We start from the raw sequence: 19,288 nt of genomic DNA on the forward strand, positions 1-19,288 counted from the left end.
AAATAACCGGAAGCAATTTCGGCTTCCATAGTTTTCTTCTTCCGTTACTAGCTAGTTAGTTCAAACCAATTTGGTCTCCAGAGAAGATGCTCTGGTTGTTTTTGCTGTCCTGCAGTCTGGTTCTGTCCAATTCCGGACAGACAGTCAACGGTGAGTGGCTCGACCCGTTTGACATGCTAAACTACGAGGCGAGGACCAAAACAATGAAGAACTCTGAGGTTGGTCAACGTGGGATGTTCGTCAAATCCAACTTCTTTGAAACAACTTATTTTTTTTGATATTCAGTTAATCTTACTTGCCCCACAGTCACAAGCCAGCAACACTGGTGCTGCTGATCCGCAGCAAAGGGAGAAGGTAAACCAGCCTGTGGCCCACTGTAACCCACATGTCATGGATCTACAGAAACAGGTTCGTGTTTGAGCTTTCAAAGAGAAACTGATGGTTCCAACTCTGTACGGGGTCTCACGGACCCCGCGAGACAGCGCGAGGTGCCACTGTTTGGTTCCAAATCGGTACGGGGTCGCTGGGACCGTGCGAGACAGCGCGCGGAGCCTGTGTTTCGTTCCAACTCTGTACGGGGTCTCACGGACCCCGGGAGACAGCGCTCGGAGCCTGTGTTTCGTTCCAATTCTGTTCGGGGTCTCACGGACCGTGCGAGACATCGCGAGGTGCCACTGTTTGGTTCCAACTCTGTACGGGGTCGCTGGGACCCCGCGAGACAGCGCGCGGAGCCTGTGTTTCGTTCCAATTCTGTACGGGGTCTCACGGACCCCCGAGACAGCGCGCGGAGCCTGTGTTTCGTTCCAATTCTGTACGGGGTCTCACGGACCCCGCGAGACAGCGCGCGGAGCCACAGTTTGGTTCCAACTCTGTTCGGGGTCTCACGGACCGTACGAGACAGCGCGCGGAGCCTGTGTTTCGTTCCAACTCTGTACGGGGTCTCACGGACCCTGCGAGACAGCGCGAGGTGCCACGGTTTGGGTCCAAATCGAGATGGGGTCGCTGGGACCGTGCGAGACAGCGCGCGGAGCCTGTGTTTCGTTCCAATTCTGTACAGGGTCTCACGGACCCCGGGAGACAGCGCTCGGAGCCTGTGTTTCGTTCCAATTCTGTACGGGGTCTCACGGACTCCGCGAGACAGCGCGCGGAGCCTGTGTTTCGTTCCAATTCTGTACGGGGTCTCACGGACCCCGCGAGACAGCGCGAGGTGCCACTGTTTGGTTACAATTCTGTACGGGGTCTCACGGACCCCGCTAAACAGCGCGCGGAGCCTGTGTTTCGTTCCAATTCTGTTCGGGGTCTCACGGACCGTGTTAGACAGCGCGCGGAGCCTGTGTTTCGTTCCAATTCTGTACGGGGTCTCACGGACCCCGCGAGACAGCGCTCGGAGCCTGTGTTTCGTTCCACTTATGTTCGGGGTCTCACGGACCGTGTTAGACAGCGCGCGGAGCCTGTGTTTCGTTCCAATTCTGTACGGGGTCTCACGGACCCCGCGAGACAGCGCTCGGAGCCTGTGTTTCCTTCCAACTCTGTACGGGGTCTCACGGACCCCGGGAGACAGCGCTCGGAGCCTGTGTTTCGTTCCAACTCTGTACGGGGTCTCACGGACCCCGGGAGACAGCGCTCGGAGCCTGTGTTTCGTTCCAACTCTGTACGGGGTCTCACGGACCCCGCGAGACAGCGCGCGGAGCCTGTGTTTCGTTCCAACTCTGTACGGGGTCTCACGGACCCCGCGAGACAGCGCGAGGTGCCACTGTTTGGTTCCAATTCTGTACGGGGTCTCACGGACCACGCGAGACAGCCCGAGGTGCAACTGTTTGGTTCCAAACCGAGACGGGGTCGCTGGGACCGTGCGAGACAGCGCGCGGAGCCTGTGTTTCGTTCCAATTCTGTACGGGGTCTCACGGACCCCGCGAGACAGCGCGCGGAGCCTGTGTTTCGTTCCACTTCTGTTCGGGGTCTAACGGACCGTGCAAACAGCGCGCGGAGCCTGTGTTTCGTTCCAATTCTGTACGGGGTCTCACGGACCCCGGGAGACAGCGGTCGGAGCCTGTGTTTCGTTCCAACTCTGTACGGGGTCTCACGGACCCCGCGAGACAGCGCGCGGAGCCTGTGTTTCGTTCCAACTCTGTACGGGGTCTCACGGACCCCGCGAGACAGCGCGAGGTGCCACTGTTTGGTTCCAAATCGAGACGGGGTCTCACGGACCACGCGAGACAGCCCGAGGTGCAACTGTTTGGTTCCAAACCGAGACGGGGTCGCTGGGACCGTGCGAGACAGCGCGCGGAGCCTGTGTTTCGTTCCAATTCTGTACGGGGTCTCACGGACCCCGCGAGACAGCGCGCGGAGCCTGTGTTTCGTTCCACTTCTGTTCGGGGTCTAACGGACCGTGCAAACAGCGCGCGGAGCCTGTGTTTCGTTCCAATTCTGTACGGGGTCTCACGGACCCCGGGAGACAGCGCTCGGAGCCTGTGTTTCGTTCCAACTCTGTACGGGGTCTCACGGACCCCGCGAGACAGCGCGCGGAGCCTGTGTTTCGTTCCAACTCTGTACGGGGTCTCACGGACCCCGCGAGACAGCGCTCGGAGCCACAGTTTGGTTCCAATTCTGTTCGGGGTCTCACGGACCGTGCAAGACAGCGCGCGGAGCCTGTGTTTCGTTCCAATTCTGTACGGGGTCTCACGGACCCCGCGAGACAGCGCGCGGAGCCTGTGTTTCGTTCCACTTCTGTTCGGGGTCTAACGGACCGTGCAAACAGCGCGCGGAGCCTGTGTTTCGTTCCAATTCTGTACGGGGTCTCACGGACCCCGGGAGACAGCGCTCGGAGCCTGTGTTTCGTTCCAACTCTGTACGGGGTCTCACGGACCCCGCGAGACAGCGCGCGGAGCCTGTGTTTCGTTCCAACTCTGTACGGGGTCTCACGGACCCCGCGAGACAGCGCTCGGAGCCACAGTTTGGTTCCAATTCTGTTCGGGGTCTCACGGACCGTGCAAGACAGCGCGCGGAGCCTGTGTTTCCTTCCAATTCTGTACGGGGTCTCACGGACCCCGGGAGACAGCGCTCGGAGCCTGTGTTTCGTTCCAACTCTGTACGGGGTCTCACGGACCCCGCGAGACAGCGCGCAGAGCCTGTGTTTCGTTCCAACTCTCTACGGGGTCTCACGGACCCCGCGAGACAGCGCGAGGTGCCACTGTTTGGTTCCAATTCTGTACGGGGTCTCACGGACCACGCGAGACAGCGCGAGGTGCCACTGTTTGGTTCCAAATCGAGACGAGGTCGCTGGGACCATGCGAGACAGCGCGAGGTGCCTGTGTTTCGCTCCAATTCTGTACGGGGTCTCACGGACCCCGCGAGACAGCACGCGGAGCCTGTGTTTCGTTCCACTTCTGTTCGGGGTTTAACGGACCGTGCAAACAGCGCGCGGAGCCTGTGTTTCGTTCCAATTCTGTACGGGGTTTCACGGACCCCGCGAGACAGCGCGCAGAGCCTGTGTTTCGTTCCAATTCTGTTCGGGGTCTAACGGACCCCGCGAGACAGCGCGCGGACCCACTGTTTGGTTCCAGTCGGCGTTGGGTCTCACGGACCCCGCGAGACAGTGTGCGGAGCTACTGTTTAGTTTTAGTTAGTGTTGGGGTCGAACGGACCTACAAGAGAGCGTGTGGAACAATTTTTTTTTTTTTTTCAGTATACATTTTTAGCAGATTTTCACTGAGACTCTTTTTGTGAGAGATTAAGGTCCAAAGCTTCCTCTGATGGTCTGAGTCTCAGAACTCAGGTCAGTGTCCCTAAACTTGGGTCGGAGCCTCTTTGTAAGCCCCCTTGTATCTAACGCTACAACTAATTTTGTTTCTTTTGGTATTTGGTAAGTAAATACCATCGACTTCTGCTGACTTTTCCAACACACTCTTGTTTTGTTTTTGTTTTTCTTTTTGAGTAGAGCTGCATGAAGGTTCTTTGGACCGTTTCATTTCCACCCCACTCTGTTGGTGCTACGGCGAGCGGGAGGTCTGGGTCATCAAAGTAACGTCACAGCAGACAGCTCTGGCTGCCATTCCTTGTATATGGTATTCACTTCATTTAACCTGTGTATATGCTGACCAAAATCATGTAACCTTTGTGTGTGGTAATCACTTTATCTAACGTGTATATACTGACCATTATACGATTAAAAATGTACACACCAATGTATTTTTTTTTTTAATTTTTCAATCTTTAAAAACCGAGATTGTGTGATGTATCCAATAATTAGAAAAATATCTCTTCAAATAGTCATGTTGGGACAAAACCCATGAGCAAAAAAGAAAGCGAATATGCAACGTTGAGGTTCCAGTTTGACTTTTATTCGAACAAGGCAAAAAAAAAAAACTGTACAGTAGGCATCAGGGAACAAGCTCTATTGAGTTATCATGGAACTGGCATCTATACAACATGAGCAGTTAGCCATTTTGTTCAACATCCTACATCCTACTCCGTTTTTGGGAGCTCTCCCTGACCCGGACGATGAGCTCCGCTCTGCGAGACCTCTGAGTGGCAACGAGCCTCGGTAAGTCCTGTCTCTGCGGCGATACTCCCCTGACGACTGGGAAGTCGGTCGAAGGACGGCAATCTCCTCCAGATTGATTCGAAGCCCTCGGAGCAGAGCGTCGCCATCGCCGGACGAAGCTGCTTTTCGTTTCCCACGGACGAGACGGACCCTCGACGGGTCGGCGTGTCGACATCGTGGGCTCGGGCCGCCAGAGCAGAGCCGGGCTCCGATTGCTGGAGATCCCCTCGCGTGGGCTTCGGGGCTCCAGCCGTGGCGTCGCCTTCGTGCGCCTCCGAGCCTCGCTTCAGCATCCAAGGGTGGGCCAGTATGTCTTTCAGCATCGGTCTCTCTTCGGGCGTCCTGCTCAAACACCATTTTATCAGGGCCACGCAGTCCTCAGAGAGGTCTTTTTCGAATCTAAGCTCGCCCAGTAGGAGCTCCCTGTCGTTTCCAAATGGTATGTCCCCGTGCACCATGTCGTACAAAAGAATCCCCAACGACCAAACCTCAGATGGAAGAGCTTTGTAGCATCCTTGTGTGAGCCGTTCGGGGGGCCCATATGCCGCAGTCCCGTGGAACATGTCGTACACTTTGTCGGGTTCAAGAAATTCGGCGGAGCCAAAGTCGATGAGTTTCAGCTCGAGCGTCGTCAGGTCCACCAGCAGGTTTTCGTCTTTTACGTCCATGTGCACAACACCGCGGCTGTGACAGTGGAGCAAGGCCTGGATGACCTGACCTAAAAATTCTCTGGCCGTGTCCTCGCGCAGACGCTTACTGATCGTGATGTATTCGTACAGATCTTGCGTGTTCTCTGGCTTCTCCGTGACTATCACCCAATTATACGGGGTCTTGTAAAAGTCCAGCATGCGGATGATCCCAGGAAACGGAGGGTCTTTGGAGACCATTTCCAAGGCGACAGCTTCGAATGGCTTACTGGTCCCATCAACCTCGCAGCATCTCGTACGCGAGAGCGGGATAATCTTCAGGGCCACGGAAATCCCGTCGCTTCGCCTCTTTCCCAGAAACACTTTGCCGAAGCCCCCCTTGCCCAGGCAAAAGCTGGTCTTCCAGTACTTTTCCATGGCAGAAGGATTGATTTTTCTCTCTCTCGAACTGTCGCGCTCTTCACGGAGCAACTTCCCTCCAGTCTTTGTTAAACTCGCGTAAGGTTACTATGACCTGTCTTGGTTTGCACGGAACAAGTTTTAAAGGGCCTGTGATCCAAATCTTCTGGTCTAGTTTCCGTTTCCGGTCCGCCGCACTCCCGTCAGACTTCAGCGAGGCAGAGTCAGACAGAGAGGGAGAAGGAGGACACTGGAAGAAAAAGAGGAAACGTTAGAAGGTGGGGCCTTCATTCTGAAGGAGGAGGAGGCTGATTGTAAGCCCCCCCACACCCGCTGCAGGGAAAGAGGGAGGGGCAAAGAGGACAGTGAGGTCCAACCACAGAGATTAAGACTCAGTGTAGCGTGGCAGATTTCTACCAAGGGCCCGTGCAAAGCCAGTTGTCACGCTGCAAAGAGCAACACAGAGGAGGGCAATCTTTCCTTTGCATACTCCCCTCTTTTTCCACTTTGCAGAATCTCACAAGGCTTCGTGTTGCTGAACCTGGATCGCACAGCTTAGAGCTCAGGACCACGTAAGTGAGTTCATACTTTAAATCCTAATTGATCAACGGTTGGCTTTTCTCTTTTTTTTTTTTCTTTTACAAAACAGTCGCCCTTTTCGAGCACAGCTTATCGTACCTCGAAGAGTCTAAAGCTGCCTTTGTCCGGGGTGAATGAGGGTCACTGCTCCAGAGGCGTCTCTGTGTAACATTTCCAGCATGTGTCTCCAGTTGTAGTAGAACGCGGGCTTGTAGCTTCCCACGGAACCTTGAAAGTTGACAAGGAACCCTTGGTAGTCTCTCACCGATACCTCAGGCAGGCCCACGTCTGGTGCGAACTTCACGTTGAAGTAGTACACGGGGTCCGTGCGGGGGGTTTCGAGCCGGAGGCCCTGCGAACCGCACATCTGCGCGACCGCGGCGGACTGATTAAACAGCAGGCACAGGACGCAGCAGGAAGGCTGCGGCACGATGTTCGGCTCGCCGTCGCCTGAGCGCTGCACCTTATCTCGTTCCAGAACATATTGCTTGTAAGCCTCTGGCGACATCAGAGTCGTCAAGGGGCCCGTCCGCACGTTGACCAGCATTCCTTTGCAGGAGTTGCGATTAGCGCACCTAGGGAGCCCTCTGTCATTCAGCATCTCCGTGAGCAGGGCCCTGTCGTACGTGTTACGGGCCAGGGCTCGTCCCGGCACCGCGCGCTCCGCGAAAGATGCCATGAGCGGTTTCGGGTTCCTGGCCAGCAGCTCCAACACGGCCAGCACGGGGGTGCAGCGTGGGCACATGGGATTGGGGTCGCCGTTTGCCTCGCACGAGCATCTGCCCGGCCGAGGCTCGCACTCCGGGAAGAGGACGGCGAGGTCGGCAGACGACAGGTGTCTTCTCTCTGCCGCACGCTCCAAGACGCGAGCCTTGATCAGCTCCCTGCCGTCTGAGACTTTGCCCTCGTCCAAACATGGGGCGTCCGAGGGAGGCTCCGCAGCCCGTCGACCCGGATCCGCCGCTTCGCACCAGAGGGAGCGACGCGCGGATGGCTTCCCGCGAGGCACGGGTTTTGAGCACAGCGAGCAGGAGACGCCCTTCTCTCGGACCCCGTCCGAACAGCCCGGGCACATCCAGAGGCAACATGGTTTCTCGACGAGTCCTGCAAAACAGGCGCACGCGGAACAGATGAACCCGCGGAGGGACGGGCAGCTGCTGAAGTGAGGCTCCGTCAGGTACCAGTGTGGGTCATTCACGAAACAGGTCTCGCACACCCTGGCGTCGCAAGGACATCGGAGCTTGACGCCGGCTCTGCTCCTTTGCTTGCTGCCTTTGACCAAGGTCACCAGACACGACAGGCACTTTGCGCACCCCGACCGCTTGTCGACCCTCGCTCTGCCGACCTTGGACGCTCCGCCGACGTAGCTGATCGTGGAAACTCTCCTGTATAGATTCGTAGACTTGAGAGCGGCCTCCACCGAGGCCTTCTGACGCTTTCTTTTACACTCCATCAACAGTTCGACGGGTACCCTCCCTGCAAAGGCGTCGTGAGGGCCCTCTTGAGGAGCCTCCCCCCCTCCTCGCGACATCGTTGACGTAACACCCGTGGCCCCCTCCGCCGTCCGAGGAAGCTCAGTCCACGATGGAAGCGAAGCGGGAGCTGTGCTGCTCCCTGTACAGGGCCTTGGCGCTAGACCCCGTGCCGGTGATCGGCGGCGTGCTGTACGCCCCCGGAACTGAAGGCGTGAGCCTGAGGTCTCTCGGAGAGGGCACGACCAACTGCTCCCACCACAGGTTCAACTTTAGGCATGCAGTGGACGCGTTGCTGCGACATGGCACGAAAGAAGGGCCCTGCACTTGCGCGCAACGGCTTAGCGCGTCCGCGGAACAGCGCTACAGAGGGGGGGACGGTGCAGATGTTCCGAACCCCGAACGCCGCCGACGGGGCGCCACCAAACCGGGCGGGCAGGGCTCCTCCCGCGAAATCGCCAGAGCCCAGTCAGAAGTCCTGTGGGCGTACGAAATGGAGCCGGTGGCAGCGGCGTACAGGTGGCTGATGTGCAACCGGAGCGCGAGATACCCCAAATGCTGCGACTCTGTGTTGGTCTACCAGGTAGACCGTTCCAGGACCCTGCCTCCGGGACTGTACGTGTACAAATCACGCCCATCCCACTTCGGATGCACCGCAGAGAGACCCCTCTGTGTGGTGGACCAGTTTAATTTTCGTGTCCAGAGACGGGGACCGGCTTCGGTGGAGGAAGAGCCGCATTGCTTCGAGAGTGCGCTGCCCAAGGAGATAACCCTGGAGCTCTTCCCGGGCCGCGACAACTTCAGCGCCCTGTACGTGATAGGGCGCGCCATCACGGCACCCACGCCCGAATACGGAAACAGGCTTTTCGGAGAAGCCCTGGCGCTCGACCTGGTGTCTCCGGAGTCATGCGAGAAAGCCGTCGCCTGCAAGCACCACCTGATCGGCATGAGAACGGAGCAAGCCTGCGTGATAGACCTCCGCTGGAACTCCTTCGACGTGATGAGCGCTTGCATGAAGGCGGTTCCGAAGATCAGGGGAATGCAGGCGGTGGTCTGGTCCAACCACGTGCCCGACCCTGTGAAGATCGAGTCCGATGTGCTGGCCTGGCTCTTCGGGTACGTCACCGTGCTGCCCGCGGCCGTCCGCAGCGTAGACTACAAAAACGAGAGTCTCGGCGTGCGCTACATCATCGTAGACGTGGATGGTTTTTCGGGGACTCTGCCCGAGCCACCCGAGGGTGAAGCCTCCTGCTTCGCGCACACGTACTTCGAGGGAGATGTCGGGCTCGCCGCGGCGGCCATCGGTGAGCTCCCAGAGGCCTCGAGCAGGATGGGCTCCCCGCGGGCAGGATCTCCCGCTTTCTGGTACGAGCTGCCGGCATCCCTGGGCACCCTGAAGCCCACGCCTTTCAGCAGCGGCTCCAGGTCTCGCCGTGTGTGTGAGCCGCAAGGCTTTCGGGACCAGTTCAGGACCTGGGCTCTCGGGAAGACGGACGGGGCTTGCTGCCTCGCCATAGCCGTGCAACACACCCTGTACTACCACGCGAGAGACAGAGAGTACAGACTGATGGTAACGCACACAGTGTTGGACGGCGACACCTCGCTGAACATTTACAAACTGTGACGCCGAGTCAAGATGACAGGGGGGCGCTCGTGATGCTTACATGGCGGGCGTCACGTGAGGGATATTAACAGACTTTTCAGACTTTTCTTCGAAGCGCGAAGCGATCCAGTGAAAAGGACGAGGCAAAGTTATAAAAACGCAGTGAAAAAAAAAAACTAACCGCGTCTGTGACAAATCATAATCATTATCATCATCATCATCATCATCTGAGTCCTTTCCTCTGTCTCTCACCCCTGCCCAACCATTCCTCTGTGTTATGTTTTTTTTGTCAGTTGCGCAGCTGAGCCCATGGATCCAAAGGACGGCGTCTCCAAGTGGCTGGTGGCAGCCGCAGCACTGCACGCAGGTGCTCTGGAACTCCACGTCGACCGAGACTGCTTCGACTGCGTCGAAGAGGCCATCTGTTACCTCTGCAATCGGGCTACGTGGGAGATTCCACCGGGGGAGCGGGACCGCCTCGCAGCAGAGCGCAGAGATTACTTCTACCACCCGCAAGACCTAAGGGGCTCGATCGGACTAAGTTCGTTTTTCGTCTCAGGCCAGTGCAAATATTGTCAGCTGTGCAGAGGGGTGAAAATACGTTTCGAACCATCGTTGTGTCGCCACGTGCTGGAGGTGGAAGATCGCTGCGATAACCGCGCACCGCAAGAAGTGGGGCTGAACCTGCGGCGGTTGGAACACTTGGCCACCCTCCACACTCCGTACTTCGTAATGCTCTTCGTCAGCCTGGCCAAAAGGAGGCGCTACACGTTTTACAGATCCCCCGGCGAGTTGAGGGACGTCGCCAGGCACCTACTTCTAGCGCTAGGTCCCGACGCATCCCGGCGCTCGCCTCACGACCCAGAAGAGGAGCTTCACCTTCATGCCAGCATCCTCAAGCTCTGGTGGAGATATCAGGACAAGCAGAGCACCAGGCTAGGCGTTTCGATTCCCTACTACTTCAACCTGGGCTCGGAGCTGGAGAGCTGGTCGTGGACCCCGTCGACCGACCGCTTCGAGCTGAGGATGCCCGAACCCCTCTACGGCTTTGTGAGGAACCATTGCCTGTTTCACGAGCTGAGGGCCGCGCCCGGACCCGAAATGACGAGCCAAAGGACACAGAGTAAGCCGCTGGTGAGGGTGCGCGAGGTGCGCACCTCGCTCCACGGGGACGTCTCCGTCGTCCTGAGTGTGTTGGTTTCCAACAAACACCTGGAGCAAACCTTGCACGAAGCCGCGAGGGCTTACGAGAACCAATGCAGAGCGAGGCGGATGGTCAGGCTGAAAGACGAAGGACAGGTCTTTTCGCCGGGGGTCGGGCAGCACTACCCGCAGCTCGATTGCATCGCGCTGGAGCAAGCGGGAGGAGCGCCGTCGACTGTCATGCACGTGGTGACAACGTCGGGGGCCGGGTGGCTGCCGCTCCACAGCTGGCTGAGGGAGACCCGAGGAAAGCAGGTCCGCGACGTCGTGGTCCGCAGAGCGCTGGTCTGCGTGTTGGACTCCCTGAGAGACCTCCGCTCCACCGATCGCCATCCTTGCAGAGTTCTGTACCAGAACGCAAAGGATGACGACTCTCACAGCCGCACCTCCAAGCTCTCATGCGCCTTCGTCATCCACCGACACACAGGGGAGACAATGTCGCTGCTCCCCTTAGTTTCCATGCCCGGGCTTTACAGGGCCTCTGCGCTGACCGACGACGAAGACAGTTTTCGTGCCGCGTGCTCCAACTTGGCGCTGAGCGTGCTGCGCGCCGGAGCGCTCCCGGACGATGGCTCGACAACGGAGGCCGCCATCTCTGAGTTTTGCAGGACGGGCATGGCGGACGCTCACCTCTGGTCCACGGTGCTGGATTGCCTCGGGAGACCGCCGCGGTCCGAAGAGACGGGGCGCTGGCCGCGGGCCACGTGGCTGGGGCCCGGGTCCAGGGATCGCAGCTCTTTGAGAGAGCGGTTCGACTGGTTGACGCGGTGCGACGGGGCCGCAGCGGCGCCCGGGCTCGCCTGCATGATAGAGGTCCTGAAGGAGGACGAGTTGTCCTCGCTGGGGCCAGCGAGGAGGACACTGGAGCGCTGTAAGACCCTGGCGGAAATTCTGTCTTGCCAGGCTTCGGGACGCGCCCGTGCCACCAGTCCAGCCCGAACCAAGACCGGCAGGAGGAAGCGCAAGAGTAACACGCTGAGCAATCCGCACGTCACAAAAAGCATGACGATGGATCCCTGTCAGCCGCTTTTTCCAGAGGCATCCCAGTCCGCGAGCCAGCGGACGCTGGAAGAATGCTGCGGCCTGGAGCACATTATGAAGATGAGCAGCGATCTGACAAGGGAACTGGCTCTCTCTCGCGGGTCGTCGAGCGAACCTTCGAGCAAGCCGCGGACCGTGACCTACCTAGACGCGGACGTGAACCCCGTGAACGAGGGCCTCCTCTCTGCGAAATGGGAGAGATTGACAGACTGTGACAGAGGCTGCCACAGTTCGCCCAGTGCCAAGGTCGAAAAGCGGGACGCCCTCGCCGAGCTGCAGGACTTCGGACTTTGCGACGAGGACGAGGCGAGCTCCCTTCGCTCGACCGGCTCCCTCCACACGGCAGGCTCCCTCCACACGGCAGGCTCCCTGGACTGCATTGTGACAGACAACACTACGAATCTCTTCTTCGCCAGAACTGACATCGACAATTTCCAGAGCAGCGACATGGTGTACAGAGTCTTACAAGAGTCCTTTTACCCCGAGCAGAGCACGAGTGCGGACACGACTCTAACCCTTCTTCGCCTAAAATCGGAGGACCCCTTGCCAGAGACGACCCGGTGCGACGGAGAAGAGGCGCTCGTCGCTTCGGGAGGACTCAACCCCTCGGGAAGCGCAGATAGGCAGTCGCTTCAGGGCCCCATCCGAATGGAGGACAGTCGCGGCGAGGAGGACAGTCTCAGCTCGGCCAAACGCGAGCGGGTGCAGAAGGCTAATTGCATGAGATGGAGGTCCAGAGGGCTCTCGCGGCGGGAGAGGCAACTGTCAGACTGCGCCCGCTTTCACCCCGTCACTTACCTGGTTTCGAGGGACATAACCGATTTGATCAGCAACCTCACCGTGAAACGTCACTCAGAGGAGGACTGCGTCAGCAGGCCGTGCCACGGACTCAACAAGCCGGAGCGATGGGATGCGTGGGGCCCGGGCGCAAAGGACAAGCAAATGCAGCGGGGGCCAGCTGTATTGGACCTGGTACACGGATCAATCACTTGCCAAAGGTTTCTGTGGAGGATGGGCAGAGAGTACTCGCACAGGGACGGGGATATGACGAGACGGGGGCACGCCCGGTGCACGAAGCTCTCATGGCCCACAGAGTTTGCCTACGTGCCGGCGGTGGAGCGCACCGTGCTCAACTGCGAGCTCTCGGAGCAGTGGTACTTCACCGTGGACCTCTCTGCTCCGCCGGACCGGGGTTTCAGGCTCACGGAGATTCTCGTGGACAGTTTGCCGAGCTTGTGCAAGGAGGACACGCCACATCTCCTTCGAGTGCTCGGGAAAAAGACCAACTACCTGGGTGCCGTGTGCACCGTCCAGGACGTCCAGGGCTTGATCATACACAGGATTCACATGGCCTACGAGTCTCTGGTGAATCTGCTGGACATGCACACGCGCCTGCAAGTCCACTCCTTTGCTGCACGCACCTTCGCCCTACACTGCGTGACCAAAGACACGGAGGAAATGGCGCTCGGGGTGTTTGTGGGCGAGAGCCCCGGGTCTGTGAACCTCGGGTGCTCCAAGGGGTCGCTCGTGTCGTGGTTCTACGACGACAAGGTACTGCTGGCCTACCACGTGCTACAGTGCCTCCTCAGAGTTCAGATCCTTTCCCTGAGGGTTCTCGGCTTCACCATGAAGCGCATACAGCCGGCTCGCATTTGGAGGGTCAAGACGGGATTTAGGGTCGACCTGCTGGCGTGCCTTGTCGACACGCTGTACGTCTGGGACGGGAACGGGCCCGCATGGGGTGCTTTGGAAGGTCTGGCCGCCGTGTGGGAAACCCTCTCCCAGCTAAACCTGCGACAATACGTGCCCGACGCGGCAGCTGACAAGCTGAAGCGGGCGTACATCGCCGTTTTCGGAGCGTGCCCGCACTCAGCCTACGGCTCTCCGATGTGCTCAAAGGGCGGCCGCAGTAAGGAGCGCAGCTGCGTGTCGTGGCTCCAGGCCGGGGATATGAGAAACTACTTCAGAGAGTGGACTTTGCCCGAGGACGAGGAGCTCATCCACCAAGTGTACGGGCTGTGCGGCTTTTCCGAAAGAGCCACGGGACCGCGAAGCCCGCTGGAGGACGTGCTGGGTAGAGACGGACGATACGAAATGCTTTCTCTGCCCACGGAACAAGGCTTCGAGGTGCAACCCTACGGCCCGTTTGTCGTACGGATACAAAATCAAGTCATCAAGTGGAATCGGGTGATTGTGGTCGAGCCCGCTGTCGCCGGGCCCGTGACCCTCGCTCAGCTCAACCCGTTGGAGAGGTACGACCTGGTCACCAGAGCGCTCGCCGCCGCCTTTGCCAATCAGAACGAAGAACTCGACGGGGAAGGAGTGGCTGGAGACGGGTGGACCTCGAGAGGGTCTGAGCACACGCACGGTGACGGGGCGGGGGAAAGCTCTCTAGGGCTCCCTCAGCGGGAAGAGGACACTCAAAGCAGCATGTACTATTAGGTTTCATCCACTTCAATTTGCTTCAATTTGTAGCGCACGCACCGTCTCTCACTCGGCAACGGGGCAGTGTACCGAATGTTCCTTCTGACTGTGTAGTGACCCGTGTCGCTTCTACCGAGAGCAGTCGCCATGTACCATTTTTGCAGTTTACTTTATCTCGCATGAAGCAAAGAAACTCACCCTCTGACTGCATTGCGGTTGTGTTCATGTACTTGTGTTCATGTACAGTATTTCCAGTGTATTCCTTTTTCACAAAATAAAGAATTCAGTCGTGCACCACAGAATTTGGTATGTCTTTGATTTTTATTTCCATCACCTCATCGAAACAACAAGGAAAAATAAAAAAAAAACATCTGACAGAAAACAGCATAGCTCAGCATCGTAACACTTTGGGTTTCAAGGGCTCGTAATGGTTTCGGGTCCACACGATGTGAGCGCAAGCCCTATCGTAGATCGGGTACGACGTCTCCGTGAGGAGTCCCAAGCGTTTGCCGTGAGCTTCTAGCATGTATTTTACCTCCTGTACACTGAGCCACCTCTTCTCCTCAGACAAGAGTCGCTTCAGCTCAGAGACGTTTTTGGGTCCGTTGACTGTCAGGTACGTCTCTCTGACGTCTGCCCTTTCCGCGTTGAGAAACACAAACTCGGCCGTCCTCGTCACCAGGGACGCGCGGGTTTCCCCTCTGGCCGTGTCATTGAACAGGAGCTGGGCTACGCTGTGGAATCCGCAGTAACCGTCCGAAGGAACCTCGATCACATCGAGGTCGTGTAGCCTCGCGTAGGCGCGGAGCGAGCCCGCTCTGTGATTCGGTCCACTCTCGAACAGAAGTTCGATTGGAGTCGTGTGCGGCGGCAGGCCCCTCAGCTGCCACGATGATCCGTCGCATTCCAGAAAGCCCTGCACCCACGAGTTCCCGTGATGGCTGTTGCAAATGTGAAAGAAGGTCCCCTGCGAGCAGACCGTGACGTTGCGCCCGAACAAACCTGCCGCTATGGAGACGACGGGCAGAAACTGTTCCGGCGCTGCGTACAAGTCGCCGCACAGGGCCTTTATGTCTTTGCAGGGCCCTAGGCCTGAGGTAGAATTTCTATCGATGATTTTCGAGGCCAAGTGTACAACAACCGCGAGGGCTTCCACCGTCAGGGCAGCCGAGTCCGACTCTCGGCGTCCGTACGCGCCGACGAACATCAGCCAGAGCGCTTCCGCCAGGGTTTTGCACGGGCGCGACGCCGAGCTGCATACGGCAGGTTCTGAGCTCGGCACGGCGTCCCTGCGCGTCTTGGCGAAAGTCGTATTCCACACGTTCGTCAGGCAAGGCTTTCTCAGACTCGGAACCGAGCTCACCCCAACAAAGCCCGGCCATTCGTTCGCGTCCGCGGTTTCGCTGGGAAAAACCTTTTGGTGCGCAAAGCCGAGACTATCTGGAGAGTCCACCACCAGCAGCGTTTCCAGCGTCGACCGAGGGCAGTCACGCTGCGCGAGTGCCGCGCTCGGAACGTCTTGATCTCCGGAGGCGACCGGGGGGTCTCGAGGGGCGCTCTCAGAGCAGGTCGCTACTCGTTCCGTCCCGTCTGCAGTGCCTGGATGGCGAGCGGTCGAATCGACGTACTGGTTCCCTGGTTCCACCTCGTTTTCCCAGCAATCTGGGTCGCTCTGAACAGACATGCTCTCCAGGTCGCGCGTCGCGCAACTGAGGATAGAACCCCAGTCGTCGTCGCTCTCGCTCAGAGACAGGAGGCAGCCGTGCCAGGGGTCTGAGGCTCGAGCGTCGAGGCTCGCTGGAGGAGCCGCGACGGGCCGCTCGTCGCCGCGATCTAAGGCGCCTCTCATACTGCTGCGAATCCCGTGGGCAATGTCGCCCAGGTAGGCGTAAGGCGGGTCGTTCGGAGACGACTCCGCGTTGCCTAGGCGGGCAGCGAACCACGAGTCGCGTGCCTCGATCGCGCTCTTCACCGTACAGGGAACGACGTTTAGGGCCATGAAGAAAGGCAGCTGAGCCGTGAGCTCGGGCACGTACAGCTGTGCCGCGCGCAGCACGGTTCGAGCATCGAGCAATCCCTCAAACACGATCAGCATGGCTCTCACGATGCTGCGGTCGTTGTACCCGTGGACAGAGTAGCGGCAAGACGGGTCTGGGCCGACGTCGTCCTCTCCCCAGTCTCCTGTCGTGGCGCGTCGGTCGATCTTCAGTTCCATGGCCGCACGCAAGTGCCTGTCTGCGTCCGTTCCTCCCGGGTTGCGAGCCAGAACCTCGAGAGCGCTGGGACGAGAGTGCAGAGCGTTACCGTACACCAGCACGTACCACGCCGCAAAGTACAACAGACCCGCCACGGTGACTCTCACCGCGGACCGGCCGTCCGCCTCTACTCCTCGCCGACCCCGCTCTACTCCTCCAAGGTGACGAGGCGCAGAGAGTCTCAACCCGCTGGCCGCGAACGATAGCGCCAGGGTGGAATTCACAAGCGCGTCGGGTAAGCTTTCCCCTTCGGCCGCGAAGCACGGCAAAACGCCTCTCGCCAAAGCCTCTTGCATCGCCTCCTTTTCGCTCTCACTCGTCAACCCTGCGCGCGTCAAGAGGTCCAGGGGGCCCTCGAAATAACGTTCGTAATGCTCGCGCTCCACAGCGACCCACCCTCCGGAGGCGGTGGGCAGAGGCGAGTCTGGTCGCACGAGGTCCTTCACCCGTCGCCATCCTCGCGCCAACGTTTCTAGCGCGTAAGCGGGACTCGGAGACGCGGGCAGAGCCAGGGCCTTGAACAGCTTGTGGCAGGACCTTGTGGGGTTGACAAACACAGGCCAGAACAAGCTGGCGTCAGCCCTGAGCGAGCTGGGTCGAGGCACTTTTAGGCTCAGACGGTCGAGAGCGCACGGCGACACTTTGGGAAAGTGAAGCGCTATGGCGGCCGCTATCGCTTCGGGATCCTGAGCCCGGGCCTCGGTGTGACTGGGGATCTCCGCCAGGGCGACCGGGGTCCCGGAACCCGAGCGACGGAATGTCCTCGGTGCAGGGAGCTCGTACAGCACTTCTCCGGCGGGGGGGACCCGCATGTCCCGCTCCTCGAGGCGATCCCTCGGGTCGAGCCCAGGAGAGACGAAGCCAGTGTTCAGCGCTGCCGTCTCAAACAGTCTGGGGTCCGGCGACACGCTCGTCGTCAGGATGCCTTGTCCCCGGGCGTCCTGATCGTCGAGGAGCATGGGGAGATGATCGTTTGCGTACAGCACCACGATCTTTTCCAAATCCAGCGAGCCGTTTCGCTCGTAGGTTTGAAACGCGACGCAGTGCGCGGCCACCGAAAAAGCCCAAGCGTACATCGCAGCAGCCCCTCCGTGCTGGCGCGTCTCGCAAGCCGGCAAATCCTCTTTTCCTTCCCCGTTCCCTCCTTCTTCTCCTCGTCTGGGGATTTCTCCTTCTCCTCCACCCCCATCTTCTGATTCTGCAAAGTTTTCCGATACGCAGCAGGCGCCCGAAAGGTCCGTCGCAGGGAACGCGGCTTGCTTCTCGAGCGGAAGGAGGGAATGAACGACCCAGCACAGTTGAATCACGGCCTCGTTGCGGACCAGCCAGTCGCGTTCCCGAGAAGCCTCGACCGCAGCGCACTCCATGAGAAATGCGCAATGGGTAAAAATCACCCGACGGCACTCGGAGCACGACAGCTCCAGCATGGAGCTTTCGCAGCGCCGCACCGCCTGCACAGCGGACCAAGGGGTGTATCCGCAGAGCCTCATCTCCCTCACAATGGCCCGAGCCACGACGCCAAGGTCCTTCGCCTCCCCCGGCTTGCAACAAGGACAAGTCGGGTGGCCCACGAACCTCATCTCACTGTCTGGCGAGCGCGGGACCTCGCGAGCGTCGTAGAACTCCTGAGCCCAGCCCGGTTTCAGTTCGTTGCAGGTGCCACAGTTCCGTTTGCGCATAACGAGCCAGTCAGATCTCAAGATCTTGTGAAAAACCGGCGCGAAAGCCACATCGACGAAAAAGGGCCCGAACATCTCGATCCCGACGGTTGCGTGTTCGCCCCGCCTGAGCCACTTGCTGGCGAGGTGCAGCAGGCCATCGTCATTTTTCTGCTCGAGCACAAATCGTTTCAGGTCGGGCAGGTGAGAGCAGACGTGAGCTGCGCTTCGCAACCGGCCGAGTGCCGCCGCACACTGGTCCACCTCTGACAGCCAGGTTCCGTATTCCGCCGCGTCTCTCAGGTGGACGCTGCCACGGATCGAGGCGAGGCAGTTCCGCACCGTGTAGTAATGCGCGGTCTTGTCCCCGTCCTCCGGGTCGATGCCGCGACCGTCCCTTGTCTCATGCGAAAGCACGTAGGGGACCATGCTGCCGGAAGAAGCCTCCTCGAAAGTGACCGGCCTGACCGAAATGGAAGCCGGGACCCCGTCAGATTCCTGGTGCGCTGGCTGGTACACCAATGCCCTGCGCAGGGAGCGCGCGGAGGAGCAATGCGGACAAGAGTCAATCAGACCGTCAGGTTCAGCGTCGACACCGCCGATCGTCAAGTAATCGCAGTCGACGTCCATGGTGAGGGGGATGGCGAGTTCGGCCCGTCGCCCTCCGCGTTAAGTATCTTACCGCGTCCCGTCCCACCCCCGTACGCGCACCTTCAGAACGCGGAGTAGGAGCTGGCGGCCTCGAGCTGGCGTATCGACGCTCGGGCCTCCGCGAGCTCGCCGCGTGCCCTGCTCAGGCTGAGCTCCAGAGAACCTTCGTTCCTCACGACCTTTCTCAACTGAGAGATCAGCAGGGATCTCTCGTAAAGCAGGCTCTTGACGGAGATGTCGCCGATGCCGATTAGGCTCTCGAGAACCGCCAGGTCGCTCCTGATGTCAAAGTAGGCATCGTTCGAGTGAAAATCCCAGCTCCACATGCCGGAGCCCGCCTCGTCGAGACGCTCGCGCACGTTCTCCACGTGCCCTATGAGGACCCTGTCCCGACCCTCTGAGCTCTGAGGTCTGGCTCTGGACAGTTCGAGGTCCAGCATCCTGAGCGTCCGGGCGCACTCGTCCCCGACGCGCCTGGGCACCAGCGAAGATGCCTTGACGAGCAAGCGACCCACATACGCTCTCGCCTCGCTCCACGGCTCACCGTGGCTCACCCCGGGCCTGTCCCGCACGATTTCCACAAACTCCAGTGGCGTGACATCCCTGGAAATCTTGGCGCACATCCCCCTCCACACCTCCATGTACCTCACGTACAGGTCGGTGTAGCGCTCCAGGATCATCCGCAGCGCCTCGCCGTCCGTGTAGCAGGAGTTCAGCGCTTCGCACACGGTCGCCGCCGCCGCAGACTCTCGACAGGACTCTCGACAGGACTCTCCCCGCCTGGATTCCCCGAGCGCGCGCTCGTGAGTCCTC

The 19,288-nt window shown here is 59.3% G+C and overlaps 2 protein-coding genes and 1 pseudogene across 5 annotated transcripts in view; 2 read left to right on the plus strand and 1 right to left on the minus strand.

Moving 5' to 3' along the window:
* Positions 1-19,288, plus strand: part of si:dkey-91m11.5 (PH_BCR_vertebrate and RhoGAP_Bcr domain-containing protein) — a 223,228-nt gene that overhangs the window by 34,437 nt on the left and 169,503 nt on the right. The window lies entirely within an intron of this gene.
* Positions 43-14,213, plus strand: LOC144994524 (uncharacterized). Of its 2 annotated transcripts, XM_078952581.1 has the most exons (4): positions 43-218; positions 307-408; positions 3,938-4,064; positions 9,537-14,213. In XM_078952581.1, exon 4 carries the CDS (start codon positions 9,553-9,555, stop codon positions 13,927-13,929), a length of 4,377 nt encoding a protein of 1,458 aa, XP_078808707.1. In that variant the 5' UTR covers positions 43-218; positions 307-408; positions 3,938-4,064; positions 9,537-9,552; the 3' UTR covers positions 13,930-14,213. The 2 variants fall into 2 exon arrangements, with proteins under 2 accessions (XP_078808707.1, XP_078808708.1); XM_078952582.1 differs by lacking the exon at positions 43-218 and having other exon boundaries at positions 272-408.
* On the minus strand, positions 4,325-5,811 carry LOC144994526 (serine/threonine-protein kinase pim-3 pseudogene; annotated as a pseudogene). Its single transcript, XR_013658088.1, has one exon. The product of XR_013658088.1 is annotated as a serine/threonine-protein kinase pim-3 pseudogene (transcript).

Source organism: Oryzias latipes, chromosome 9 (genome assembly GCF_053564925.1).
Source record: "Oryzias latipes strain Hd-rR chromosome 9, Olatipes_Hd-rR_3.1".
NCBI lineage: Eukaryota > Metazoa > Chordata > Actinopteri > Beloniformes > Adrianichthyidae > Oryzias > Oryzias latipes.